General features: G+C 50.9%; 10 protein-coding genes across 10 annotated transcripts; 5 read left to right on the top strand and 5 right to left on the bottom strand.

Moving 5' to 3' along the window:
• Positions 1–366: 366 nt before the first annotated feature.
• On the bottom strand, positions 367–1,989 carry PG997_000622 (TCP-1/cpn60 chaperonin family-domain-containing protein; the record flags this gene model as incomplete). Its single annotated transcript, XM_066804937.1, has 1 exon — positions 367–1,989. One exon carries the CDS (start codon positions 1,987–1,989, stop codon positions 367–369), a length of 1,623 nt encoding a protein of 540 aa, XP_066674710.1.
• A 4,190-nt stretch (positions 1,990–6,179) lies between these two features.
• Positions 6,180–6,453, top strand: PG997_000621 (uncharacterized protein; the record flags this gene model as incomplete). Its single annotated transcript, XM_066804936.1, has 2 exons — positions 6,180–6,305; positions 6,361–6,453. 2 exons carry the CDS (start codon positions 6,180–6,182, stop codon positions 6,451–6,453), a joined length of 219 nt encoding a protein of 72 aa, XP_066674709.1.
• A 1,295-nt stretch (positions 6,454–7,748) lies between these two features.
• PG997_000620 (uncharacterized protein) lies at positions 7,749–8,228 on the top strand (the record flags this gene model as incomplete). The annotated part of the gene is made up of 1 exon (XM_066804935.1): positions 7,749–8,228. The coding sequence occupies one exon, from the start codon at positions 7,749–7,751 to the stop codon at positions 8,226–8,228; it is 480 nt and encodes a 159-aa protein (XP_066674708.1).
• Positions 8,229–9,077: 849 nt separating this feature from the next.
• On the bottom strand, positions 9,078–10,188 carry PG997_000619 (uncharacterized protein; the record flags this gene model as incomplete). The annotated part of the gene is made up of 3 exons (XM_066804934.1): positions 9,078–9,172; positions 9,271–9,818; positions 10,061–10,188. 3 exons carry the CDS (start codon positions 10,186–10,188, stop codon positions 9,078–9,080), a joined length of 771 nt encoding a protein of 256 aa, XP_066674707.1.
• Positions 10,189–13,119: 2,931 nt separating this feature from the next.
• Positions 13,120–13,683, bottom strand: PG997_000618 (uncharacterized protein; the record flags this gene model as incomplete). Its single annotated transcript, XM_066804933.1, has 3 exons — positions 13,120–13,350; positions 13,429–13,502; positions 13,608–13,683. The coding sequence occupies 3 exons, from the start codon at positions 13,681–13,683 to the stop codon at positions 13,120–13,122; spliced, it is 381 nt and encodes a 126-aa protein (XP_066674706.1).
• A 1,583-nt stretch (positions 13,684–15,266) lies between these two features.
• Positions 15,267–18,409, top strand: PG997_000617 (glycoside hydrolase family 65 protein; the record flags this gene model as incomplete). The annotated part of the gene is made up of 3 exons (XM_066804932.1): positions 15,267–15,430; positions 15,507–15,788; positions 15,844–18,409. 3 exons carry the CDS (start codon positions 15,267–15,269, stop codon positions 18,407–18,409), a joined length of 3,012 nt encoding a protein of 1,003 aa, XP_066674705.1.
• Positions 18,410–18,919: 510 nt separating this feature from the next.
• PG997_000616 (uncharacterized protein) lies at positions 18,920–20,793 on the top strand (the record flags this gene model as incomplete). The annotated part of the gene is made up of 6 exons (XM_066804931.1): positions 18,920–19,274; positions 19,353–19,431; positions 19,492–19,624; positions 19,677–20,229; positions 20,306–20,379; positions 20,449–20,793. The coding sequence occupies 6 exons, from the start codon at positions 18,920–18,922 to the stop codon at positions 20,791–20,793; spliced, it is 1,539 nt and encodes a 512-aa protein (XP_066674704.1).
• Positions 20,794–21,721: 928 nt separating this feature from the next.
• On the bottom strand, positions 21,722–23,296 carry PG997_000615 (uncharacterized protein; the record flags this gene model as incomplete). Its single annotated transcript, XM_066804930.1, has 1 exon — positions 21,722–23,296. One exon carries the CDS (start codon positions 23,294–23,296, stop codon positions 21,722–21,724), a length of 1,575 nt encoding a protein of 524 aa, XP_066674703.1.
• A 324-nt stretch (positions 23,297–23,620) lies between these two features.
• Positions 23,621–24,262, top strand: PG997_000614 (uncharacterized protein; the record flags this gene model as incomplete). Its single annotated transcript, XM_066804929.1, has 1 exon — positions 23,621–24,262. The coding sequence occupies one exon, from the start codon at positions 23,621–23,623 to the stop codon at positions 24,260–24,262; it is 642 nt and encodes a 213-aa protein (XP_066674702.1).
• A 1,085-nt stretch (positions 24,263–25,347) lies between these two features.
• PG997_000613 (uncharacterized protein) lies at positions 25,348–26,348 on the bottom strand (the record flags this gene model as incomplete). The annotated part of the gene is given in 5 exon segments (XM_066804928.1): positions 25,348–25,725; positions 25,745–25,865; positions 25,934–26,043; positions 26,103–26,234; positions 26,307–26,348. The coding sequence occupies 5 exon segments, from the start codon at positions 26,346–26,348 to the stop codon at positions 25,348–25,350; spliced, it is 783 nt and encodes a 260-aa protein (XP_066674701.1).
• Between the last annotated feature and the right edge of the window lie 370 nt (positions 26,349–26,718).

The raw sequence follows: 26,718 nt of genomic DNA, 5'->3' as shown, positions 1-26,718 counted from the left end.
CCAAAAAATTTGTCACGAGCCTACCTCAAGAGGATCATTGAACAGTTCACGGACTGCTGTCTCATATTATTCATAGCACGGCACAAACCATATCACACGTGGATAATTATGGCCAGACGATATACTTGGTGTGTATTACTTCTGTCAAGTCTGAATGAATTAGCTATCTGGGGTCCAAGGTCAAAAGCCGTTTCAATATGCCACGTATTTCCATGACCCTCGAAGACTGGTTCCTATATACAACATTTGACAGTTCAAAATCCTGTTTGTATTACCAGTGACGCCTGCCTAAAACAGAACCTCCAGCCATGGGTATCAACTTGCTTCCAACCAAACCAAACCAACGAATGAACTGTAGAAGAGGGTCTAGTAGACGGTGGTAGGACGCGTATCCTTGCGCGTGCGCTTGAAGAAACTGAAGAAGCCACGGCGCGTCTTCTTGTGGACACCAGTAGGGCTGTTTGGGGAAGGAGGGACACGCTTGAGACCAGTCGTCAGAGCGCTCATGAGGGCTGGGCCCACTGCTGCTTCAATTGCCTGGGCAAGGTTTCGTTCAATCGACTCGTCCACAAGAGCGGGGATCATGTGAATAACGTCTTGGATGGTTTTGAGGTCGAGAGAAACCTGGCCCACTTGCGTATTGGTGGCATTGTTGATGGTGTTGACAGCATGGATGAGAGATCCAAGGGCAGATACATGGTTGGAGATAGCGCCAACATTGTTGTTCATGGCACCAAGTTGAGTAGTCATGTTGCCGATCTGATCACCAAGGCGGTTGTTGTTCTGGTCAAGGCGGTTGTTGTTCTGGTCAAGGCGGTTGTTGTTCTGGTCAAGGCGGTTGTTGTTCTGGTCAAGGCGGTTGTTGTTCTGGTCAAGGCGGTTGTTGTTCTGGTCAAGGCGGTTGTTGTTCTGGTCAAGGCGGTTGTTGTTCTGGTCAAGGCGGTTGTTGTTCTGGTCAAGGCGGTTGTTGTTCTGGTCAAGGCGGTTGTTGTTCTGGTCAAGGCGGTTGTTGTTCTGGTCAAGGCGGTTGTTGTTCTGGTCAAGGCGGTTGTTGTTCTGGTCAAGGCGGTTGTTGTTCTGGTCAAGGCGGTTGTTGTTCTGGTCAAGGCGGTTGTTGTTCTGGTCAAGGCGGTTGTTGTTCTGGTCAAGGCGGTTGTTGTTCTGGTCAAGGCGGTTGTTGTTCTGGTCAAGGCGGTTGTTGTTCTGGTCAAGGCGGTTGTTGTTCTGGTCAAGGCGGTTGTTGTTCTGGTCAAGGCGGTTGTTGTTGAGGCGAAGAGGACCAGCAGCGTCAAGAAGAGCAGTCTCAATGGTGGCAAAGACCTCCTCCATGACAGCATCCATGTTTGCACCATCGATACCGTGTGCCTGAGTGCCAGCCATGGTCTGGACTGCAGCTCGAATCTGGTTGATCACGACGGAAGCCTCAACATTCTGGGCCTGACCATTGCGGACTGCTGTAGCAACGGCCTCAACTGCAGCCTGTCGGGCATTGTGCTCTCGGACTTGGGCATTAAGATGCTCACGAATGCTTTCCATGCGTTGACTTGTCTCAGTCTCGCGCTGGACTTGGCGGAATTGAATATCGCGTTGAGAAATCTCGCGATTGACCTCAACAAAGGCGGCATTGTACTCTCTTGAGGCAGGCTTACTGACGTCGCCACGAAGACGTTGAAGGTAGAGAAGACGCTGGTAGTCCTGGTACATAATCTCAAGGTTGTAGTCGGGAGCAGTGGTATCAGGCAGTTCACCATTTGCACGAGCAGCAGCCAGGCGAGATCCAATGTCATTGATCTCAGCGGCAGACAGATGAACCATGGTGACAGTCTCGCTTCCCTTCTCCTGGACGCGGAAAGAGATGGTTGCTGATCCCAGAGTAGGGTTGGAGACAGATCGCGACTGCAGCGCCAGCGAGTTCTCTCGAATAGGACGAGCGCTGCTGGGAGTGCCGAGATTGACCGAACGGGTCTTGTTGACGTGGATGGTAGACATGATGCTGCTGAAGATATCAGTAACCGCGGAAAATTTGGATGATGGCATCAATTGATTGATAACTTACCTGGTATGCAGATGTAGACGATGAAGTAGAGTTTGATTCCTTGTTGGATGAATGTTTGCAGACTTGATGAGGGATGCTCTCAAGAGATCTGGATCTTTACGAGATCGGTCAGAAAAAATCGATCAAGATGATGTTGATGATGGTTGAACCAATTGGGCTGGGTATGTGTGCAGGAATGCAATGGAGGAAGTGGGTGAAATCCAAGTTGGCGAGGGAAGAAGATGAAAAAGTGATGGGTGGTTGAAGGTGAGAAGGAGGGATGGTAGTGATGTGTGGGAAATAAAAAGGCGGGACTTGGTGGTGGTGGGAAAATACAGAGGACAATCCCCTGGAGTAATTGTTCCAGGCGGGGAGATGCAAGCTGCCACAGGAACAATAGGAGCGCCGCAACTCGAGATAATTTTGGCAAACCTCGAGCAGCAAAAATGGCCCGACGGCTGGGAAATTAAGGCTTTGGCAGCACGTGCTTGCTGTGGGCCAATTGGCAGAAGAGAAGACAACGAGAAGACGAACTTACTTGCAGTAACCGAGATGAGATCAGTAGTGAGACTGATGCTTGGTGTTGACAGATGGGCGTGGTGCGCAGTGCGTTGATGAAGGTATGATGTACGAAGGTGCGATGAGGAAATTCTGAAACTCGAGATCGAGAGCGTAGATGTTGATGGTAAAGTCAAGACTGGGGTGGAGCTTCGTCTTTGCAACGAGATGGGCATCAGGTAGAAGGCGGATGTGGGAGGTTGGTTGCATGAACACAGGAGTTTGAAATCAGAGGGCGAACAATGTACATGGAGTCAATCAATTGCATCAATCTCAAGCAACGTCGTCTTGACAATTGAACGTCAAGCACCCAGCTCCTCCAGTTCCATTGGCCAGCCTGCATTTGCGCCCTAAACGGCATTGGGATACCAGAAACGTTCACTCTGTGATGATCTCGTAGCGGCGCATCTAACTCCAAGACCAGCGACAGCCGGCCCGGTGATTCCCAAAGCAATATGTCGAAGTGACCTACACAAAATGCGGCAGTGTCATGTAGCAGTAGATAGGACCCATATCAAAATGTATCTCAAGGCAGTCTAATGCTTCTGGATTTATGTCCTGACCGGCCGCATCTAGAAACCGCGAGGCGTATGATCTTTCGTGGCGTATCTTCTGGGTCTCTACATAGTGAAGCTTGAGACTGGGTGCATTTTGGCTTCTATAATTCCAAAGAAACTGGTTCATCAGTACGTAGATGGGCCAACAATATGCCTGGGCTACTTCCCGACTGCTGTTGCATTGGTTAGTCAGGGAGAGTGTCGCGAAGATGGCAAGCCTCTAGCATTACGGGAGGCCAGGATGTTCTGGGCTGGTATCATGCCAACTAACTACTATGAAGCTGCTTCCAGATCTAACTAACATACATTGCCAACTAATTATTATGAAGCTGTTTCCAGATTTAACTAATATATATTGCTAATTAACTATTATGAAGCTGCTTCCAGATCTAACTAACATACATTGCCAACTAATTATTATGAAGCTGTTTCCAGATTTAACTAATATATATTGCTAATTAACTATTATGAAGCTGCTTCCAGATCTAACTAACATACATTGCCAACTAATTATTATGAAGCTGTTTCTAGATTTAACTAATATATATTGCTAATTAACTATTATGAAGCTGCTTCCAGATCTAACTAACATACATTGCCAACTAATTATTATGAAGCTGTTTCTAGATTTAACTAATATATATTGCTAATTAACTATTATGAAGCTGCTTTTAAATCTAATTAATATACATTGTTAACTAACTATTATAAAGCTGCTTTTAAATTTAATTAATATACATTGCTAACTAACTATTATGAAGCTGCTTTTAGATTTAATTAATATATATTACTAACTAACTATTATAAAGCTGCTTCTAAATCTAATTAATATACATTGTTAATTAATTACTATGAAGCTGCTTTTAAATCCAATTAACATACATTGCTAATTAACTATTATGAAGCTGCTTCCAGATTTAATTAATATATATTGCTAACTAACTACTATAAAGCTGCTTTTAAATTCAACTAATATACATTGCCAACTAACTACTATAAAGCTGCTTTCAAATCTAATTAACATATATTGCTAATTAATTATTATAAAGCTGCTTCTAGATTTAATTAATATACATTACCAACTAATTACTATAAAGCTGCTTTTAAATTTAATTAATATACATTGCCAATTAACTACTATGAAACTGCTTCCAGATCCAACTAATATACATTGCCAATTAACTATTATAAAACTGTTTCTAAATCCAATTAACATACATTACTAATTAACTACTATAAAGCTGCTTCCAGATCCAACTAACATACATTGCCAACTAACTACTATGAAGCTGCTTCCAGATCCAACTAACATACATTGCCAACTAACTACTATGAAGCTGCTTCCAGATCCAACTAACATACATTGCCATCCCACATACTTGGAGTGTTCAGACCAAGCTTCGGTATGTCATTTTCCTGGTGTACTCCTACGAAATGCTGAGGGTAGTGTGATGGAAGAGGAAACTACCTGATATGTGAGAGGAGGAACGTTGATAGCTGTCTGCAAAGCGACTCCAGCGATAACCATTTGTTGGTCTCGAGAGCTTGACGATGGTACCGGTAAGCTCTGTTGACATGTCGTTGGATTTGCTTCGCCGATCCCTGCCGTTTCGAGTGTAGTAGCATTAGCGAGAACCTTGGCGACGCACAGAGCTTAAACTTCTGGACGCCAAGACATTCTTGCATGGGTTCGGTATTAGGCTGGCGATTGGCTAAAAAGACATGCAGCGCTTCTTCGCCATGCAGTGCGACGACCTCATCTTCATAACCCAGCAGGCTGACTTCATTGGCGGGCTCGTCTTGTGAGTGAAATCATGATCTGCTTTCTGCGATAACCGAGTACTGGTCATTCTGCCCCTCGCGCGCGATGGTTCCTTCGTCACATCAGTCCAAGCGCCCATCATTGGAAATGGCGGGGCTCAAGTCAATTCCAACGTATTCACCTTGGCCTGGAAACAGTTGAACGTGCGGCATCAGAGGCACGTATTTCCATGCTTTAATCAAGCGCGCCGTGATACACGAGTCCTTGTCGACCAGAACAAGCGCTGAGGTGGCGTCATTACCGAGCCGAAGACGCAAATGTGGGCATCTATGCTCCGGTTACTTATCTTGTCCGAGTCCAAGCAACCACTCATCTAGTCAAGGGTATACTGGAAAGCTATTTGGTCAAGGCCTGGCCGGAGCGTGCTGAAAGATACGACGATTCTCAGCAATGTCTAGGTGCTTAGGTAGACAAAGTCTATTCTACTGATCCTCTGTGGTCAATGGGGCAAACCACTGGAGTTGGACACATCATAGCCAGCTCGTACATAATGACCGACTATTCGAGGGCGACGGATGGTTTCTTCATATCATCAGTAATATCTTCGACGCAGCAAGTCGACTTTGCCAACCCGGATCATGGCTACCAGCCTTCACTTCATCCACATGATAAGTGTATGATTATGCCAGTCACTAAGCCCGGGTTGCCCTATTTTGAGATGTGTATCAAAACGTCGACCTACGAACGCGGGCAACCGATATCCTGAAAATCAGTATTTACTTGACATGCAGCGGAGAACACAGATAGATTCCCCTTAATCATACGAGACATGAACTAATACGACGACGTTCATGATGTTACTTGTTTGGACCAACCAACCTTTTCAAGATGGGTAATCTCTACTTTGGTGCTTTAGTACCAAGCGGGCTTCATACCACCGCGCTACTTGTAAAGTGAGCGCTGTCGGGCAAACTGTCAAGGCTTGGGGCTTGAGCTAAGAATACCCCAAGCGTTAGTGGCTGCCGAGATGCTCTTAATGTGAATCACCCCAGAGTAAAGGCAGCAGTAGTCCTGCATACGCCGCAGAAGCTGTTGCAAGGTCGTCGAAGATCAGGTAATCGTCGCCGACCAGTCAGTCGTTGATAGTACTGTTAGATAAAACCGGAAGCGACATGGTCGCAGCCCTTGCAGGGGCAGCAGGAGCAGGAACAGCTACGATAATGCCCCGAATGGATTCTACCACTCCGATCGCCGCGACTTCTTGATGATGTCGCGCTACCAGGCCGAAGGCAGCCTGCTCGATTCGAAGCTCAGATGGCCGCCCATGACCCTCAAGTACCTGCCGGACACCTGGGCATCGCGGCTCACGGCCCAGTTAATGGATAGTGTCATGGTGTGTTAAATGATCTGCAATGCCGCGCAGTCAGAGCCGCTAACCCTGCGGCCAGGGAGACTCCTGCGCAGCGGAGGAAACGGGTGGAGATGAAAATGAGGCACTATTGCGCCTTCCAGTTCTCAAGCAGGCTTCGTCCCATGTGTAACATGACCGGCGTGTGGCATACTTGAGGATCTGACGATCGTAGTCTATCTATCGATCGTAGTTAGGACTGCGTATGCCCTCAAGGCCTCATGCTTCCTTTGTTCCATGTATACTCGAACATCAGACGAAGATAGTCTGGCTAGCGGCTGTTGATAGGACTAGAACAAAGGCGCTAAACCCAATCTAATCAGTCGAAAATAGTCGCAACGTGTATAGTCGCTTGCAGATCACTTATATCAGATCCCAGCAGTACTTCCGTATGTAAAGGTGACCTGAAACTGCGTTTGACTTTTGGTTTCTGCCATAACACTCAAGTTCATTCTTTCGGGAACACATTATTCTGTGCTGCCATCAGCAGATTAGGTTAAGCTGTATGTGTATGTCTATCGAGACACTTGGAGGCGCTGAGTATAGCTGTTGATAATTCCCGTGTAACTCGGTGCAGTAGATTGTGTATGTCCTTGGCCACCGTTGCCTAATCTCTGCGATTCCTCATCGGAGCCTCAAGATCCGTTTGATCTCTGAGGCTCGTCGACGAATCTCAGAGGTGCCCCACGTCGGCGTCTCAACGACATGTGATGATCCGCAACTTCCAGTGCGCATGCCTTAGAAATCTGCACAAAGTCGGAAGGTACAACAATCCCTTTGGAAGTTGCAATATTCAATGCTGGAAACAAAGGTTGCCACACCTACAACTTCCTGCGACGTGATCCTTAGCCTTTCACCGTCCCATCTTCCCTTCATTTTCTGGCACTCTCAGCTGCCTTCCCAACCTTGACCCTCACACACCACTACACTCCCAGCATCACCACTTCTCGTGCCACTGCACTCCTCCATCAACAACTTTCGTCTGATCAGCAACTTTCGTCCCATCACACAATTTTCTCTTCGCCAACTCTTGTCTCGTCGCGATACTCGTCGTTCAGATACCCTTGATCTCCGCGCTCTTTGTGATCCATCACGAAGACTCACGAAATCGCCCAATTCCCTCGTCTGATTGACAAATCCTGTCCTCTGTGAGTACCTTCCGCTCTTCAAGTTTCGTCCCATCACGAGTTCTGGCCCGATCTGTTGTCGGCCGACGAGTATGCAAACTATCGATGACTATAAGAAGACTATCGCCGAGTATACGAATGCATCGCCCCACATTTTCTTCGTCCAACCTTCTTTTCCCTCCGAGTCTCTGATTCGTCACCTACCTTTTACCCGACCCTCACCAACTATCGTCTAAACTTCTCTTTCGTCCCATTAATACCAAGCCAATACTCATTATCATATCTACATTAGCAAGTCACCATGGCCCCCAAGAAGACCACCGGCACCGCCTCCGGCTCCGGCCCCGCCGCCCCCGGTGCCACCCCCGGCGGTACCGACGCCGCCCCGATCCTCAATGCGGCCGAGACCGAGTTCCTGATCGCCTACTTCCAGCACTGCACCGCGGCCGCCAAGCCCGACCCCATCGCGTGGCAGGCCCTGGGCGCCCAGTTCGGCCTCCACAACAAGAAGAACGTCAACCAGCGCTTCAACCGTCTCTGCGCCAAGCTCAACTGGTTCAGCGCCGCCGTCCCCGCCGGCGTCATCGACCCCGCCACCCCGGCCAAGAGCAAGGGCGGCCGCCCCAAGAAGGTCAAGGGCCTCGCCGCTGCTTCGGCTGCCAAGCACAGCGCCGCCAACGACGACGATGGTGCCGACGCCGATGCCGAGGCTGAGGATTCCGATTGCCCCAGCCCGGCTAAGAAGCGCAAGGTCGAGGACGATGGCATGGATGAGGCCTAAGCGACTACCTATTGCGTACATCAAGATGCTTACTCTACGAGAGTGACATTGGTCGTGGATATGGAATATGGTTTCGGATTGGTTTCAAAACCACCGAGAAAATGGATTTGCGCCTCTTTCGGAAATGGATATGGAGATTTGATTCTAGGTACTCGAGGTCCTGATCTCACGATAACCTCATATTGAGTGGTATTAGATGGAATGGAGTTTCCGACGATACCCGCGATGGCGATTGATTGCCCGCGACCACGATGAATACACATCATGAAAACATAATGAGACTTACTTATTGGCGAGCTTGTGTCGTGCTTGTGATGACAACGGTAACGTGATAAGCGATACCACTCCGACAATAACGAAGATACCAAACGTGAGAAAGCAGCAAGCCGGAGCTCCAAAGTCACGTACAATTTCACGAAGACATATCAAGACATGTCTTTACGATTCGGGCAAACAGGGTGCAATGTATTAGGCCAATGGGCGGTAACTACTTGATGAAGTCAACGCCAAAACTCCCAGGCACAAAGTTCCCAGCCAATGTCGTGAATCATGATGCGAGATTCCATACGGATGTCCATGTCCAAGCACATCCAACCAGATTTCCAGCCTTCCGTCTCTCCCTTTTTCCCTCTCTCTCAGCCTTGCGGATCACAATTCTCGCCGAGGCGTTCTTCCGGCTGCGGTGTCGCGCTGTGCCAGTAGACCCCAGGCGTAGAAGGATTATGATGATGCACGTGGTGATGGGGAAGATGGTGATGGTGTTGGTAGTACCAAGGGTTTGTTGCAGAACCAGGGAAAGCAGTATAGGGCAGAGTGTGGTGATGGTGGTCATGCAAGACAGTATCGGAATTAGGCATAGTCCTCATCGCTGTCGTTGTCATCGGCGACGTCGTCGTCATCGGCGACAGAGCTCTTGTTCTCGGAGGACTTGGTGGATGAGCCGTCTGTGGAAGGAAGGTGTTAGCTGTTTGATCGGATGAGGTGTTGACACCAGGAATCGCCGAGCGATGAGTCACGGCGACGACAGTCGAAACTTGCGAACGGCGACGCGAAGGTTGCTGATGCTGCGGTTGTTGCTGCTGCTGCGGTTGTTGCTGCTGCTGCGGTTGTTGCTGCTGCTGCGGTTGTTGCTGATGCTGCGGTTGTTGCTGCTGCTTGCTACCATTGCCGCCCTCTGACATCTTATCAGACACGCCGACAATCATGACGTCGTCATCACTGTGGACGTCGCCGACATTGTCATTTGATGGCCTGCTGGGGTGAGGAGGAATAGCAGCCATGGGTTGATACAGCGACGACGACAACATCGGCAAGTTCGCGTAACCGGCGAGCTCAGATTTCACGTGGATAGCATCTTCGGATTTCACTTCACCTTTGACGGGCTCATCGTTATCGTCGGCGTTCTCCTCAACCTGCAGAAGCTTGCGCTTCTTGTTGGAGGGACGGCCGCGAGTTGGCTTGATGCCGGGGAGGTTGGGATCGTCATCCTCCTCAACCTCCTTCTTGGGGGCGGGCTCCTTCTTGACAACAGTGTTGTAGAGACCACCAGTGATGCCGTTGGCCTTAAGAAGGCGCTCGAATCGCTTGGCACTGTTGTGGTCATATGTGTGGTTAGCAAGGGAAGACATTGGTTGATGGAGATGTTGTGACAAGCCCGTATCGCGCGACAAGGGTTACCCAAGTCTTGCGGTCGGAGGCATCATATGTCAAACAGCGATGATGAGGCTGAGGGGACATGAAGCAGACATGGATAGGATGGATGAAGACGACAAGGTACAAGCGGAATGCCATGATGTCTTGGTGGGAGGTGAGAGGGAGGATGATGTACTTACGCGGCGCCCTTGGTGACGACACCACATTCCTTGCGGACGGCCTCAAAGTCGACCCGACCGTTGTTGGAATGCTTGATGCATGAGATGAGGAAGCGGAACTGGCTCTCGATATCCTGAGACTTAGACATCTTGACGATTGCTTGATCGTTGATGCTTGAGTGGTATAAGTGTAGTAGAAGAGGGAAGGTGAAGTTGGTATGTCGAGGTGTGGACGCGAAGACTTGCAGGTTGTGGGTGAGCTGAAGTCCTGAAGGTGGATGTTGAGAAGTGGAAGTCCAAACTCTGTTTTTCTCGAGAAGGGAAGGACGCTTTTGTAGCTGCAGTGTCAAGAGCTTTTGCAACGCGTGGGCACCAATTGTTCCAAATCAGTAGCAGTGGAGCCCTAATGGCCTGGCTGATTCGATCGATAGTCGACGGCAAGGTTGGTGGGAACGTCTCGTTCTTTTCGAGCGCGTAAAGGAGTGGACGACGGCGATGACCCCTAAGTCACCGGTTCGGCGAGCACAAAATCGGTGGTATTACTTGGTTGAAGGCGTGGACACGAAAGACGGTATTGCAGGAAAGTGCAGGTGCAACACGCCGATGACCAATTTTTTCTTGGAAGGTGCAGAATAAGTTGAGACGTGGGGTCTTGGACGCGCACAAGGTCAGACGACTGGCCCTCTTGGGTCATTCAATCCTGGGGTTTAGAGCAAAGTTAGACAATTTCGCCACTGGTTGACATCTAATCAGATTGAGGGTTCTGTCAGAAGACCTTTGGTGTCCCGGACAGCCGTTGAGATTGACAGACATTACAGATCACTTATAGCAGGATATGTAGACTGGTAGGTGGATGCTGGCTAGGGATGACTGTCAAGCTACCCTTCATATACCCAGTTTCAGACCTTCGTCGAAGCTATGTCATCAGGAGCCATGTTCTTTCTATAGCCGTTGAAGCCAAATACAAAGCTTACTGTTATGGTTGCCATTTCTATGTAGACGCTGCCTGTCCTGCTCTTGTCTGTATTCACCACTTCTTTGTTGGTCACCAGACTCAGCTTCTATTACTGGTGGACAAATTTGACATCTACAGTCTTCCAAGCGCGTGAGGCTGGCTTTGTCGGTAAATAATCGGACATGCTGTTATAGGAGTGGTTGCTCCAGCAATTTTGTTAATGTTTGGTACATTCGCCAATAGATGCTATCTCTTTCATGGACGAAAAAGCCGGAGAGGCATTGAGGGCCGTCTGGCTTCTACTGGTATGCCGAAGACTCAGTTCGTCTAAAAATTAACCCCGGGCATCAACAACAGCATTGAAGGAAGCCGTTGCCAGTTTCTGGGAAATCTGGTCTGTAATGTGGCACCCACCTTCAAGCCTCAGTTATGGTTTTTCATGAATGTATAGACGCATGCTGAGAGATGGAGGAACACCTGTATTGTTCCCCTGACGCGTGTGTCTTTCAGTGCTACCCTTTTCCTGTCTTGTCTAGCATGCAGCTTTCAGTGTAAGTATCGCAGGACCTACGCCTTCGAGATGGGTCTTTATTAAACCCTCGGCTGTGGCGGGCTGATATGTCTAAAGGCTGTTCTACCAATAGCGCTTGTTACAACTGGTAAAATGTGATAAAAAGGTATCCTGATACGAGTTGTTGGATTCTTGGAGTATGCGTCGCCGACCAGGCCATAGTTCTCTTACACGCCCACTTACCTACCAGTGAAGGAATCATGCTTGACGTCCCAATCTAGTAATCGTAATAGACAAAACACTGGCACACAGAAGCAAAAGAGAAGTTCAGATTATCTCGCTGAGACGAGAAGCATCAGGAATTGAGCCCGATGCGGGGGTCGAACCCGCAGCCTTGAGATAGCCACTTTATATTCTGCCGTCAACTCGGGGAAGAGATGAGGCGTCCTATAAGAGTCTCACGCTCTACCGATTGAGCTAACCAGGCAGTTCTTGTGTTTGTTAAGATAGTGTGCTCTATGGGCGGCTATTAATCACGCTTCGTGGACGGACGGACGGAGCTGGGTGGGACGGTGTGGATGTTTGAGTCGTGACTGACCATGAATAGCATCGTGTTTGTCGCTTGCTGGCGTGAGAAAGGCCGGGCTTCGCGCAGAGTTTTACAGAGCCGGGCGCTAAAATGCATGGGTGGCCCTGGTAATGGGCTTTGGCGTGACCAGGACGGCTAAAAAGCTTTTCAGGCCATGGGAGAAAAGTCATCTAGGATGGCAATGGTAAATGCCATGCGAAATGGAAAAGGGAACGAAATTAGGACAACCAAGTCAGGCTGGAGTCAATGGAAAAGACTTCGGTTGATGCTTGTCAAAGTTGCCTGTCCCTTTTTGATGTGCAGCTGGGGTTTTCTGAGGGACTCCAGAATCTTGAATTCCAAACTGCAAAAAGGCAGGAGCTCTTTTCGATCGACCCATGTGGAACAAAAGATGTCATAGTGCATATATGGGTCCCTAAGACATTGCTTATTTCAATTGACAGGCGATGCGCGACATGAATCAATCAAAAGTGAAGTTCATTTGGCGTCGGCAGCGATTGAACTGCAGCAACCCCGCTACCAAATTGTCGCGTTGCGCAAAAAGGGCGCATATGCGAGGGGAAAAGATAATGTGGAGAGTTGAGAAACCAATAGTTAAGGTCCAGCACATTTTGAGGAACTACCACTTTTCGAGGCCTGAGCGATTACAAAATGCCCATCATTCAGATGATTGATTGCGACTATGGGCAATCATGCTCAGTTGCAGCGTTGAAGTTGCGGTCATCTATTTTGGTGTTGGTTGGTGGCTGTTAAGGCCGACCTCACGGCCCTAAAAGCTTGGGGCGCCTTTGGTGTTAGCGTTCGATCAGCCAGCTGCTGTCGGGTAGGAGATGCGACCTCCAATGAAGAGGATGTAATAGGAGTCGGATCTTTTCAAAGTCATTTCTGAATGATATTCATGAATTCATTCCATTCTCTTTTCTCCCCATGCTTGTGGAGTCTATTGCTTCTTTGATCCGGTTTTAGCGCTTGCTGGAGCATCCACGCTATGAGACGATTGCAACTACTGTGTCCGGGGAAAAGACCTAGGCCTCGTCCACGACAATGAACTTCCTATCATCCTCCTCCTCCTTCTTGATGAGATCGAAGTCCTCGATGTCGTCCAGGTCGTCGTAGCCATCGTGCTGAGTCTTGGCTCGCTTAGCTCTGCCGCCAGAGCTGCTCTGGCCGCTACGCTTCACGATCTTGCCGGGGGCCTTGGCAGGGGATGAGGAAACGAGAACGCTAAGACGTCTCTTGATTGCGCTGAGTCGAGCCTGAAGCACGTCAAAGTGGTCAGCAACAATTGGCAACGCTATTATACTAGATGAGCCGGGCTGTGTCGAATAACTTACCTTGGCAGTGTTAATGCTGTTGTAGCCGCCGTCCTCGGCAACAGCGTCCCACTCAACCGGGATCGGGGTCTTCACTATAGTCGGCAGCGAACATGGATTAGTCGAAGTCCAAATATCCCGTTGGCGAAGTTTCATCGCCCACCGGCAACGTGAGAGACGGATTTTAGGATGGTGCTTACTGTTCTTGAGGACGAGGAGTAGGAATCTGACCTCTCCGTCGGTGGCCTTGGGCATAGTGTTAGCGTTGGCAGACATAGTGAAAGATATAGTCGGTTCCGAGATGATGACTGCGTAACAAGAGATGGAATAACTGGCTCGAACGCTCAAGAAAGGTCCGTTTGCTTGATGTTGCGTATTAGAAGTGTTTGGGGTTGACGATGTTGTCGTGAGATGCAAAGTCGTGATGCGTATTGCGGAAGGTGGTTGTTGCCCGTTTGAATCAACAAGGATATTTGCGGATACCCACTGCTTGGATTGGGGAAGTGAATGGTTTGTGATGGATGAAGATTGCCGTCTCGTCGACTAGGGAGTCAGAAAGGTTTAGTTCACGGGGTAGTGGCCACGGGGACGTTCAGATATTACGGGTTCACTGGAGACGGAATGATTGACGATACCTTAGGGATGGAAGTGACCCGCGAGGCATCCGAAAAGAGCGGAGAACGGAACATTGAATACATTCTGCGTAAAATTTGAAACTGCCTGGTGAGAAGACATGACGACTATCGAGACTATCGCCGAGTATAGGATAAAGCTATACTCGGCGACCACTCCTTGCAGCAGTAACTGGGGCCTCGGCGTCAGCAGGTGTGAATTCAACAATTGTAGTCCGTTAGGGAAAGTGCAAGCTCCTGTGAGAAAGTACTAATTCGCCATGGTGCTCTTGCACTTTACACATGTTCACATATTCGCGGCATTTCACTCGCAAGCTACATGATTTGAGGCCATGCCGAAGTTCGACAGCCCAAGCAAATACACGATATGGCAGTCATATCAATTAACCGAGAGTCTGAAATAAATGAGACTCAGCAGGGCACAATAGAGGTGCAGTCTTTCGAAAATATAACGCTATGGGTTCAAGCCCTGGATTCGATACCAGCATGTACAGCCACCAGCACTATTTGAGATCAGGTCAGTCATGAGGTGAGGCCCTTTCATATTGTCACAGTCCACCAATGCGTGCTTTGAACTGGGTTTCCTATCTAGTCGGTGCATGCATATTTTTATTAACCTCCTTTCCCCTTTGATGCTGTCTCGAAACCCCCAAATAATAGAATAGCAACAACAACAGCAACAACAAGAACTTACTCCCTCAAAATGTCTTCATGAGGTTCGACCGTCATTATGTTTGGTGACAAAAAGACACCGAGCCTTTGAAGGTTGCTTGTCAACAGGGATTGCCAAAGACGACGGGGGTGCGGAGACCGCCCAGCATTAGGTTGCAGGGGTGCTGGTCCATTGGCTGGGGATTACCGGGTCCCTCCCTCAAATTCCCAGGCCTTGACAGCGAGTCATTGTCCCCTATAGCCATGATCCACAGCAAAGAACCTTTCACGATCTTTCGTCCCAAAGCAAGGCTTGTTGTCTTCCGGAACCTTAGATCTGGGCAAAATGGGATACGTAAGATTGCCTGCCACTTGTTCCCCTTGGGTTCCATATCTTGCTAACCTTGCATGGATGCCCAGCTAGCGACTGCGACCAATTAAGAGCCGACAACGTTTACCATCTGTTTGCACAATGTTGCTGATACAGCTACGATCGCCAACTTCGACTGGGGAACTTGAACTTCGATCAGTTACCCCTATTCGCCGATCTGACAGTCAACGGTATTGCAAGTCGCGATGACCCGTCTACTGGCACCTCTTCTTACTGCGTCTGCCGTCGTATCGGCAACACCACTCAATCTGCCCGCGAACTGGGTGTCTTGGGACGACGCCACATGGACGCTCAAGTCCACTGTGCCGTTGCCGGGTACCTTCGCAGCATGGGCGCCACAGTCGAACGGGTAAGTGCCCCCCGCCGTTTCAGATAGGCCCAAGTCAGCCAGATCTATCATGGGCTGACGTCACTTTCCGCATAAGCTACATCGGGGTCGCTCAAGGCTCCCTCGGTCCGTTCTTCGAGCTAAGTCGGTACAATGACTCGGAGGGGTGGCCGTCGTACAGCAAGCCCCGGCGTACATTCGCGACGACTAGCGGCTTCTGGGGCAGCGAGCCCAGCACCGACGAACTGGATCCCCGCGGCGAAAGCTTCATCTCCGGCCTGCCCCATTTCACGGACCTCCTTGTCGAGGCTTGCGGCGATCTGCTGCATGGGTCTACCGATCTGGCCGAGATTAGTGATTTCGTTTCGGAGCTGTCGTTGTGAGTACTGCTTGTTTGCCAAGATTGGTACTGAAACTAATGCTTTCGTATATAGTAAAGAAGGCATCGCAACATGGTCGTATCTGTGGCAGCCACCCAGCTGTATGAATAACAGGACCATCTCGATCAAGTACGAGTCCTTTCTGTCTCTCGCGACCAGACAGCTGGCAGCCGTGAAACTGTCGCTTGCAAGCGACTCTGGCCTCGACGATGTAAGGATCATCGACAAGCTGGACGGCCGCAGTGCCCTTCGAACTACACCAGCAAGGACCAACTACGTGCCCGGAGCTTCAGAGGTTGTTTCTGCTGTGTCACCGACGGGAGTCAACTCAACGACGGCCTACATACTCTCGACCATTGACGGCGACTTGCAGTACAATGACACCTTGGCAACCCATGACGGAAGTAACCTCTCGGCTTACACCCATTTGTTTTCAATGGCATTTTTGAAAGATACCACAAACTCCACGTCAAGTAAAATTTACGCGATCCGTCCGGGAAGTAAGTCGGCGGAAATACGCAAGTATGTCGGAGTGGCTTCATCAGACCATTTCGGAGATGCTGCTGAGGTCGTCGCCGTCAATGTTGCCAAAAAGGCAAGGGTTCAGGGGTATGACGCTGCTCGTGCCGACCACCGACAAGAAGTCTCTCGATTGATGGATAATCATGTCGTTGCGGATTTCCGTGATCCGGTTACCGGAGAGATGCCGGAAGACCACCTTATCCAGACACTTCAGATCACCGCGATCAGCTCGGCTTATTACCTCTACACCAACCTTCTTCCGTGGGACTCGGAGGTTGACTCACATCCGGAGAGATGTGTTGCTTGTAACTCCTTGCCCGTGGGCGGTCTCTCTTCTCAGGCTTACGGTGGCAAGATCTTCTGGGATGCCGAGATGTTCATGGCGCCCCCTACTCAAGGAACACATCCGCGACTCGCCCGACAGTTCGCCCAGTACAGGATCAATCGAGCCAGCGAGGCCAAGAAGAACACCGAGCGGCATGCACTCAAAGCCGGCAGTATGCTTTACCCCTGGACCGGTGGGCGGTACGGGCAATGCTACAACCAGACTGGTCCTTGCATCATGTACCAGTATCATCTCAACGCAGACATCGCCTTGAGCTTGTTGATGGGCAAGAACACCAGCGGTGATGGCATATGGTTCGAGAAGAGCGGCGCAGTCGACGCTATAGACGGGGTAGCAACAGGACTCAGCGAGACTCTGGCCTTCCGCGACGACACCAAAACTTGGGGGATCGACATTATGACCGACGCCGACGAGTACTACATGTACGTTGCCGATGGATCGTTTACTTCATCGGCCATCAGTGTCATCCTCGAGGCAGCCTCAAATCTTCGAAGGCAGTCCGGAATTCCCGTCGACGACAAATGGGTCAAGCAATTGGAAAGCATGGCGATACCTACGTCAGACGACGGTGTCGTCCTCGAGTTCCGGAACATGCCCAACTCCATCATATCGAAGCAAGCCGACGTGATCCTTTCTCACTATCCGTTTGATTACAGGCGCAACTTTTCCACAGAGAAGAGACGACTGGCCATGGACTATTACTCAGTACGACAAGACCCCAATGGCCCTGCTATGACTTGGGGTCTCTACGCCATTGCAGCAAACACCCTCACCGACTCAGGCTGTGCATTCTGGACCTTCCTGGTCAAGTCTTTCCAGCCTTACGTCAGAGCCCCTTGGTACCAATTCTCAGAGCAGCAAGTCGACCGCCCCTCCGTCAAGGATCCTCTCACTGGACAAGACATCAACCCGGCGTTTCCGTTTTTGACGGGACACGGTGGACTGCTACAGACATTCACGGCGGGGTTCCTCGGGCTGAAGGTGACAGATACCAATCTAGTGGTGCTGCCATCCCTGCCTCCTCAGCTGCATCACTTCAAGGCGCCGATTCAGTTCTACAACGGAGCCGTGGTTGAGTTCTGGATGAACCAAACGCATACAAACATCACCAGGCACGACGCGAGTCTGTTCGACGGCTTGGTGCCGGATCAATACGGCGCGGCCGACATGCCCATTACCATAGGGCGCAATGTGAACGACGGAGATAGCTACACTATACACCTAGCGATCAACGGGACCGCCACCATCAAGAACCGCGCACAACATACAAGTCTCAACATGGCAGGCAATATCCTCCAGTGCCTCGACGCAAAGACCGAAGATGCCTATGCGCCTGGGCAGTTTCCCTTTGCTGCTGCTGACGGCTATGCGGGGACCGTCTGGCAGCCCACAGGTAGCAACTCGGCCTCTCTGACGATAGAAACAACCTCTCTGTCCCCCACGCGCCTCAAGTCCGTCCATCTGGACTTTGGCATGCGACCACCAAAGAGCGTGCGGGTCTTGCTGTCCAACAGTTCCACCTTCGACGACCCAAAGACCACGCAAGAGATTGTCAGGGAGACGAAGATTCAGATCACACAGCCTTGGAAGCCTGACTCGCCAGTCGTACCATACGCGGGCAACATCACCGAGATCGCCCTCGCGGACGAAGTATGGAGTGGGAAGTACGCCCGGCTTCAGATTGAGGGGTGCTGGGTCGAGGATGGGGTTGATGCAACCGTCGCGGAATTCGCGCTTCTTGCTGCGGATTAGAGTTCGTCTAGATCATCGAAATCGTCGCACTGTATCGCTTATACTTCGGGAGTGGCCGTCTACGACGAATGGTACCATGCATTGTTACATTCACCGACTTTCAAACAAGAAATCGCGTGGGGTTTGTCCGCTGTGGATAGGTGACTGACTCTCGGCCTCGAACCTTGGCGGAAACAAAAACTTTATTAGGTCCCTGCTTCACGAGCTGCGGAGTAACAGGGGTTCGACCTGGGGTTCAACTTGACAAGGGGCAGGGCAGGGATCCTTGTATGTGGGGAGCTGTGGATGCTTTTGGGGGACAGGGGTATCCTCCAGTTCTGAAGCCCCCATTACGTTTACACTGACTCTAACTGCTCGATCATCGTTCGACAACATTACGATGGCAACCGAAAAGTATACTGATCGAGATATGGAAGGTATCTGACAAGATAGCGAACGTAATGATCAAGACTTAACCTCGTCCTTCGTCGAAACCGCCATGCACTGGTAAACACGACAACCTCCTAGACTATGGCGAACGTCTATCTACTAGCTGCAGCAGGAGCTTTTGCTCTGTACCTGCTGGCCAGGCAACTCCGGGTATGGCTTCGCGATCAGAGCTTCTCCAGGGCGAACGGGTGCCAGCCCGCCCCCATGGACAAGCTCATCACTTGGCTTGACCCCCTGGGCATCGGCATACTGTTCAAACTTGAGCGTCATCTGACCAACCACACCCTTTTGGAGTATATGCGAACTAGATTCGAGGAGAACGCGTATACCTTCAAGAGCAGAGTGTTGCTGGACGACTTCTATTGGACATGTGAGCCCAAGAATATACAGGCCATACTGGCTACCCAGTTTCACAGCTTCGGTGTTGGGATCGACAGTTAGTACACACGGATTGGAGTTGATTTTGCAGTGTGGAATACTTATTGATGCATTTGCTGATATATGCTCTATGTAGGATACAACAACTTCAAACCCCTTATGGGTCATGGCATCTTCACAAGCGATGGCGCAAAGTGGGAGCAGGCACGCGCTCTGTAAGATCTCATAGCTCTCTGCCGAAGTATGTCTAAGATCTAATCGGGCGTTTCTTCTAGGGTGCGACCGAACTTCGTACGAGACCAAGTCGCTGATCTCGAATCGTTTGAGGTGCATTTCCAGAACATGTTGGCCAAGTTGCCAAAGGACGGCACTACACCGGTGAATCTCAAGGAGCTATTCCAATGCATGGTAAGCCATACCTAAGCATCCTGACAGCTTTTCCTACTAACATGATACGCAGACACTCGATTCCACAAGCGAGATGCTCTTCGGCGAGTCTCTAAACACGCTCACCAACACTGACAGCCAAGTAGCCTCCGCCCAGTTCGCCGCCGCCTTCAAGCTCTCCCAGGGCGAGCTCGCACGCCGGTGCCGCCTCGGCCGCCTCGCCGACTGGAACATCAGCAAGGAGTTTCTCGACGCGTGCGCGGTGACGCAGCGGTTCGTGGACGACTACGTCGCCAAAGCCATGCGTCTCCGCGATGAGAAGCAGCGGCCCAGCTACGATGCTGATGAGACGGCTGCAGGAAACAGAAAGCCGGGCCGGTATATTTTCCTCGAGGAGCTGGCTATGGTGGTTGATGATCCGATCGCGGTTCGAGATCATCTGCTTAATGTCCTCATTCCCGCCCGCGACTCGACTTCGACGCTGTTGGCGGCGACGATCTTCGCCGCGGCTAAGGATGAGAGGGTACTACGGAAGTTGCAGGATGAGGTCAGGGACTTGGATGGAGTGCATCCTTCTTTTGAGACGCTGAAGAACATGAAGTACTTGAAATGGGTGATGAACGAGAGTAAGTGGACGAATTCCAACTCTCATCATACTCTGGATTTGATAACAGCTGTAACTAACGACTTGGATACTAACAGCACTGCGACTATGGCCTATTGTCCCTCTGAACGGAAGACAAGCTACCCAAGATGTTACACTCCCAGTCGGTGGCGTAAGTAGCCCCTTTACACTCACCCCGACGCCTCATTCCCATCTAACTTACAATGCCTACATCCTCCAGGGCCCCGACGGCCAATCCCCCATCTTCGTCAAAAAGGGCCAAAACGTCGGCTTCTCGACCTACGCCATGCACCGCCGCAAGGACATCTGGGGCCCCGACGCCGACGAGTTCGTGCCGGAGCGCTGGGCGGACAAGCGGCCCGGCTGGGAGTACCTGCCCTTCAACGGCGGGCCCCGCATCTGCATCGGGCAGCAACTCGCGCTGACCGAGGCCGGCTACACCATCGTGCGGCTCCTGCAGGTCTTCAAGGAGATCGAGAGCCTCGACCACAGCGAGTGGCGCGAGGGGCTGGCGCTGGCTTGCTCGATCGATCAGCCGGTGACGGTGCGGATGGTCCCGTGGTAGATCGCGAGGATTTGGGTCTGAGTTTGCAACATTCAGGGTTTTTTGCTTGGTGTCGCACGCGGGAGCTGCGTGGGCGATGGGATCACCCGCGTCTTGGTCTTGTCTCAGTTGGCGCTCACCACCCGGGAACTTGGAGACTTTGGACCCCGGTCCCGTGGGGGGAATCGGGCCGTTTCTGGTGGTTGGGTAACATCGCGTTCACGCAGGGGCTGGTAGCCAAAAGCTTAATTCAGTATAGAGAAACTCTGTTTACATGACTCGTGCTACTGTTTCTTCGCTGCGGGGACCCCGTATTCTGACGATGTACAATGTAACCCCCAGGTTAACGCCGGAATCGTCCGTCGCAGATCCACAGCTTTTCCCTGGAGTTTCCATGGGAACAGTCGGTTGCGTCCCTGTAGTGACCAGCTCCCGCACAACTACCTAGTGTCTTACAAGGAACGCAACAAGGATCTTGGTCATCTTTGTCAACGTGTCCAGTGGCATGTAGCTAAGATCAGTCATCCGAGAGCATGCATACTTTCGTCTTTAAGGTTCGAATGGCGTCGAGCTTAATACCCCTTTTTTGCTGGGTCCGCAATTCAATCGCCTTGATCACTTGGCTTTGAAAGGATCATCACCAATTCCACTCTTTGGGATAAGGGGCTTGCCGGTACTTTTCAACCGCCTTGTTTTACAAGGTTCGTTCTGTTGGCCTCCGCCAGCTTCGATAAGATACCAAGTCTGGGAATTATGGCTCATGCCACGAATGGTTGGCAAATGGTTGTCAAAATGAGTACATTGTAGACTCGACGAGTTCATTGCCCATCTATGTGGCACAGGTACTCATTGAACAGAAAATCATGAATTAAACCCGTACGAAATTGTACAAATATCTATTTGAGAAGGATTATTCTAGTAGATGGTAATTCTGTAGCCAAAATGCTATCTATATATCTCGTTTTTTGACTCTGATAGTAGCCTTCTTAGGGGGCAAGTGGTTTGTTCCAAACCATTGGTTCGGCGGTCGTCCCTCCTGGAAATCGAAGTCGTAGTTCAGCAGAATATGCGCAAGCAACAGCTTCAGCTCGGCTGCGGCAAAGAACCGACCAGGGCAGCTGTTTCTCCCACCCCCGAAAGACAAGTAATCCTGACTCGTTGTAACCCATGGCTGCCTCGCCTTGGCTGGTTCAAACTCGTCGGTTTCCTGCAATTTGGTGTTCGTCAAGAAACGAAAGGAGCGAAACTCTTCCACGTCCTCTCCCCAGATGCTTGGATCCATATGCATCTGATATGCCGGTATCCCGACTTGGTAGCCCTTGGGGATATGCACTCCCGAGGGCGTCGTGACACCTTCGCGCGCATTCACAATACGCAACGGCCCGACAGTAAGTACGGTGTTCAGGCGCTGGCTCTCCCGGAACGTGCTGTCCAGTTTGTGCATGTCGTCCAGGGCGCGCTTGCTCCAGACTCCGTGCGCAGCCATCACCTGTTGGATCTCCTCTCGTAGCTCGGCGACGTATTCAGAACCGCGCTTGGTACCAGAACCCACGAGGTCGAGTAGGACGTGTGTGATGGCGAAACTGGAAGTGTGGACCGCGGCGGCATTGACGAGAAGTAAGCGAGCCGCCAAGGTCTTCGAGTCCCACATGTAGTCATCGCCAGATTCTTTAGCTTGTTGTAATGACCACTGCAGGAAGTCTGCTTTTCCTAGTCCACCATTGGGGTAGCCTCTTAGACGCTCCTCAACCTCTGGGAGCGTGAGTTTGAACCATGTCTTCTCGTACGCCCGGTTTGGCATCGTAATCAGCGGCGCCATGAGCCACCTAAGCGAGGCGGGAAACAGACTGATAAGCTGGGCCGCTACCGGAATGGCCTGCGCGTAGGCGACGCCGGCATCGAGTAGTTCGCGGTTTCGGCAGAGCGGTGTTCCGAGAAAGACACGATTCGTGACTTGGCCTATGGCGACACGCAAAGTGTCGAACACATCAACCTCCTGCCAAACGTTTTCGTCAGAAGCTGTACCATCCCAAGCTTGCGGCATGGCAATCTCAATCTCGTCCATCAAGACCGGCACCAGATTCCCAACCTGCCTCGTGAGCTTGGTCATGACGAGATGGACGTGGGCTTGGTTCCGTAGCGGGTAGACCGTCTTGTGCGCCGTCTGAAAGTGCAGGTCCGTCTGTTGGTGCATGCTGAGCACGTTCTCCGGCTGGTCGATCAGCCACTTTGCCTCGCGCGTTGGGAGCAACACCAGCTTCCCCGGCCCAACGATGGGTACTCGGACTGTTTGGCCATTGTGTTGACTCCGGTGCAAGCTCAGCGCCGACTTGAGATCCAGTGTGTTTCTCCAGGCTGCCCGCAAATAGGGGAAAATCTCTCCATTCTTGGCGTTGAGAATGGGTACGTCCTTTGATAGGCTGGGCTTCGGTTTCCATAGTATCTGGATACAGAATATAGAAAGTAGCAAAGAGATTGCTGCTAAGAGCGCGGCGAACTGGTCGACTGCTAATATCTCTGCCATTTCTGGCTTCAATAGGTTTGTTGTGTTGAATACCATCGTTACAATTGATGAAAGACTGGGCATGGGCAGTTGCAGGTTTGAAGATGCATCACACTATGGTCCAATAGAACTGCGGAAAGTAGCTGGCATGATATCGGGCCTCTTTGAATCAAGTGCCGAGTCCGGCTTGCCTGTCAAACTCCTCTCATTGGTCGCTTGGGTCTGGATGACATTACACCCCTGCGTGGGCAGCCTGATGGATGGATACCCCGCCCGGGATTTCGCTTCTGCTCCGTCTTCTTTATCACTCTCCCAACTGTACCAGTTCAGGCTTGATCCACAGCTATGATGGACCCCGTTTCCGCTGTAGGCGTCGTCGCCGCCGCCGCGCAGTGCCTGGGGATAGCTTTGAAGACCATCCGTTTCTGCTACCAGATCCGCGACAGTGCTGAATCTGCCACCGACCGCAACAAGGAGCTGGAAAGAGCCGCCGAAGAGAGGCATCAGTCAAATATCCAAAGGAAGCTTGAGGAAGAGTTTCTCAGCAGCCTCCTCTTCAACGAAATGAACGATCGCCTTCTCTCTGTTAAAGGTGCTGCTCCCAATACTCTAGAGTGGCTGTTCTACGATCCAGATAGTGATGGAGGTTTGAGTGTCAAAGCATCAAGTCAGAAGATACCAAAGCGATATCACCGATGGGCCAACTTCCATCAATGGCTACGCACCGACAGTTCCCTGTACTGGATCTGTGGCAAAATTGGCAGTGGGAAGTCAACACTGATGGTACACATCATCCAGGATCGCCGGACTAGGAAAGGGCTGGACATCTGGAAAGGCCAGGCCCGATTACACGTTTTCCAGTTCTTCTTCTGGCGTCCCGGGTCCGAGTTGCAGAAAAGCATCCTGGGTCTCCTGCGGTCTCTGTTATACCATTCTGGATCGCCACAGTGTTTGCTGAATTTGTGCCGCAGCTCCATGACAGTCTGAGAGACTCTGTAATCCCACAGCTTTGCGCCGTCTCTGATAAAGTCGACCTTTTCGTGGGGGTAGCCGCCAGGGCTGGGCGTTTAGTCCTTCAGCTTGCTGGTTCCCTGTTTATTGACCCTCAAGGGCAAATTTACAATGGCTCAAGGAAACACAAAAGCCGCAAATTGCGGCCCAGCGAGCCATTGGTGCGTCTGATTTGTATCCCTTACCCACAGCATAAAACTGTCAAAAACCCTGACAGAGCGTATACTTCTCGGATTCATTATGAGGAAACCGAATCATTTGTCAAGGTAGATCTCAGCCAGTCGACCGCGTCAGTTATTTTGAGATACTTGAGAAACGACGCAGAAGTGACTGGATACGCGGATTTGAAGATACCGTATGGAGCGTGGTGGCCGTTGATTCTCGCGACAAAAAAAGAACTATCTACCCGCCACCAGCTAATACTGGACGATGTCCAAAGTACCGAGCAGCTGCAAGATTCCACCGAAAAGCTTGTTGCGTTCGCATGCGTGCGTGCCCACTTATTGGACCTGCTACATTCTATTTGGGTGAGGCTATTGGGCGATGAAAGAGAATTTGGATATTAAGACCACTTCCATGGACTCCAGTAGCGAGATAAGTCAGCCAAGCGAAGCTGAAATCGAGGATGAGGGGTCAGATTGGCTCACTGACGAAGAAGGTATCTCTTCGAAAGGAGATGACGATGAGGACAGCGACTCCGAATGGTGGACAGACGACGATGAGATCAGCGAGAAGCGACAGTGGCTACGAAGCAGGGAACAGATGACTGTTGTTCGACAGGATGGAGCGGAATGGAAAGGAATTTTATGGACAAGGGCGAGGAAAAAGGAGGTACGGGAGGGGAGGAATAGGACAGTAATGATGACTAGTTGGTCAAGGCATGTGTTTAGGATACGACAAGGCTATCCACTAACAGATTTGACTTTAGGCTCAAGGTTTGAGTCTAGACTACTCAATACTATAAAACGACTACGACTCCTGAAGACACAGCCAATCACGATATTTGCATGACTTTATAGCGAGAAACGACTGTTGGAGACAACAAGCTTCAATACATATGCCTAACATGCCCTCGCAGCAGTCTTCCGAATCAACTGCGCAATCGTCCGACTCATCTCCAGCCCCCGAGGGAAATCATGCCCGTAAATATGCAACACATCCTCCGCCAGCCCCGGCTCGCACAGCTCCAGCAGCCCCTCGCCGTAATCGCTATGGTCGCCCCTGCCGCGCACGTGCAGCGTCGGGATCGAGATGACGCGGCCGTCCCACTCGGGCCCGTAGCGCGTCATGTAGTGCACGCCGTCGGTGACGACTTTCCGGCCGCTGCACAGCTTGGCGGGCCGCAGCCGCGTCACGTTGTCGGCGTCGTTGGGCTTGAACACCCGGAACAGGTGCGCGGCCTCGGCGAACTCGGCGAGGGCGCAGTCGTAGGCCTCTTCCTCGCCCAGCGGGGAGCACGCACGGCGGCGTCGCGCCGTTGATGAAGATGGCGAACTTGAGGGGGAGCTCGGGGATGGTGGCGAAGGGGTTCTCGGTGATGTAGCGGATTACCAGCTGGGCGGCGAGGGTGCCGCCTTGGCTGTGGTTATTGTGTTAGTATCTTGGCTAACACCCACTAACCTAGCAGCAAGAAGCTTGGCAACTTACGAGTATCCCAGGATACCATCAAAGGGTCCATGCTCCGCTATGATCTCTCGGAGCTCATTCTCAGTAGCCAAGATGTCTGAAATGTCTAGGCCATTGTAATAGCCATAGAGCTGTTGCAAGGAGTTAGCAAATGAGGGTCCTCTACAGATGAGTGGATATGGGCAATCACCTTTGACTTGGAAAAATCGGTTGTATGAACAGACCAATTGCCCTCAAGATGCGGCCAGCGGCCCTCGACGAACTCGAAATGATATTCTGGTTCTAGGAAGCTCCGTATGGCAGCAGTCTGCATACGGAAGATCTGTGGGGTGTGGCTTTTAGCGATTCACAGCTCAAACATTGCGTCGCGTTGGGTCTTCAAGGACTTAGTTACCTCGGTGTTGGAGCCACGCCCGTGCAAGCAAAGAACCCTCATTTTGGCGACTTGTATAAAAGCAGCTTTGTTTTCTTGATTGATCAATCTACCAACTGCGTTTTCCGGGACTACATGATGGGCAGACAGTATCTATTCTCCAGCACGGCCTTTCCCCATGCCTGACTGGTTCGCTTCGCTTTCCCCAGTTTCTGCTGCCTGGTCTCGACAGAATCGGCTCAAACGCCGACCACTTTTCCCAATTCTCATGTCTATCCACTGTCACCATCCCCCGGGGACTCGCCCATGTGTCTGTGCGAGAGTATGGGGCATGACCCATAGGTCTCGGGCTTCTCCAGCCTTGTCTCGTATACCACGGACGATCTCTTGATCATGACCCTCATCGGCGCGCAATCTACCTAATCCACACCCG

The sequence above is a fragment of the Apiospora hydei genome (genome assembly GCF_038363865.1).
Source record: "Apiospora hydei strain CBS 114990 chromosome Unknown utg000002l_segment0_segment0, whole genome shotgun sequence".
Classification (NCBI taxonomy): domain Eukaryota; kingdom Fungi; phylum Ascomycota; class Sordariomycetes; order Amphisphaeriales; family Apiosporaceae; genus Apiospora; species Apiospora hydei.
This window is presented reverse-complemented; position numbering and strand designations above follow the sequence as displayed.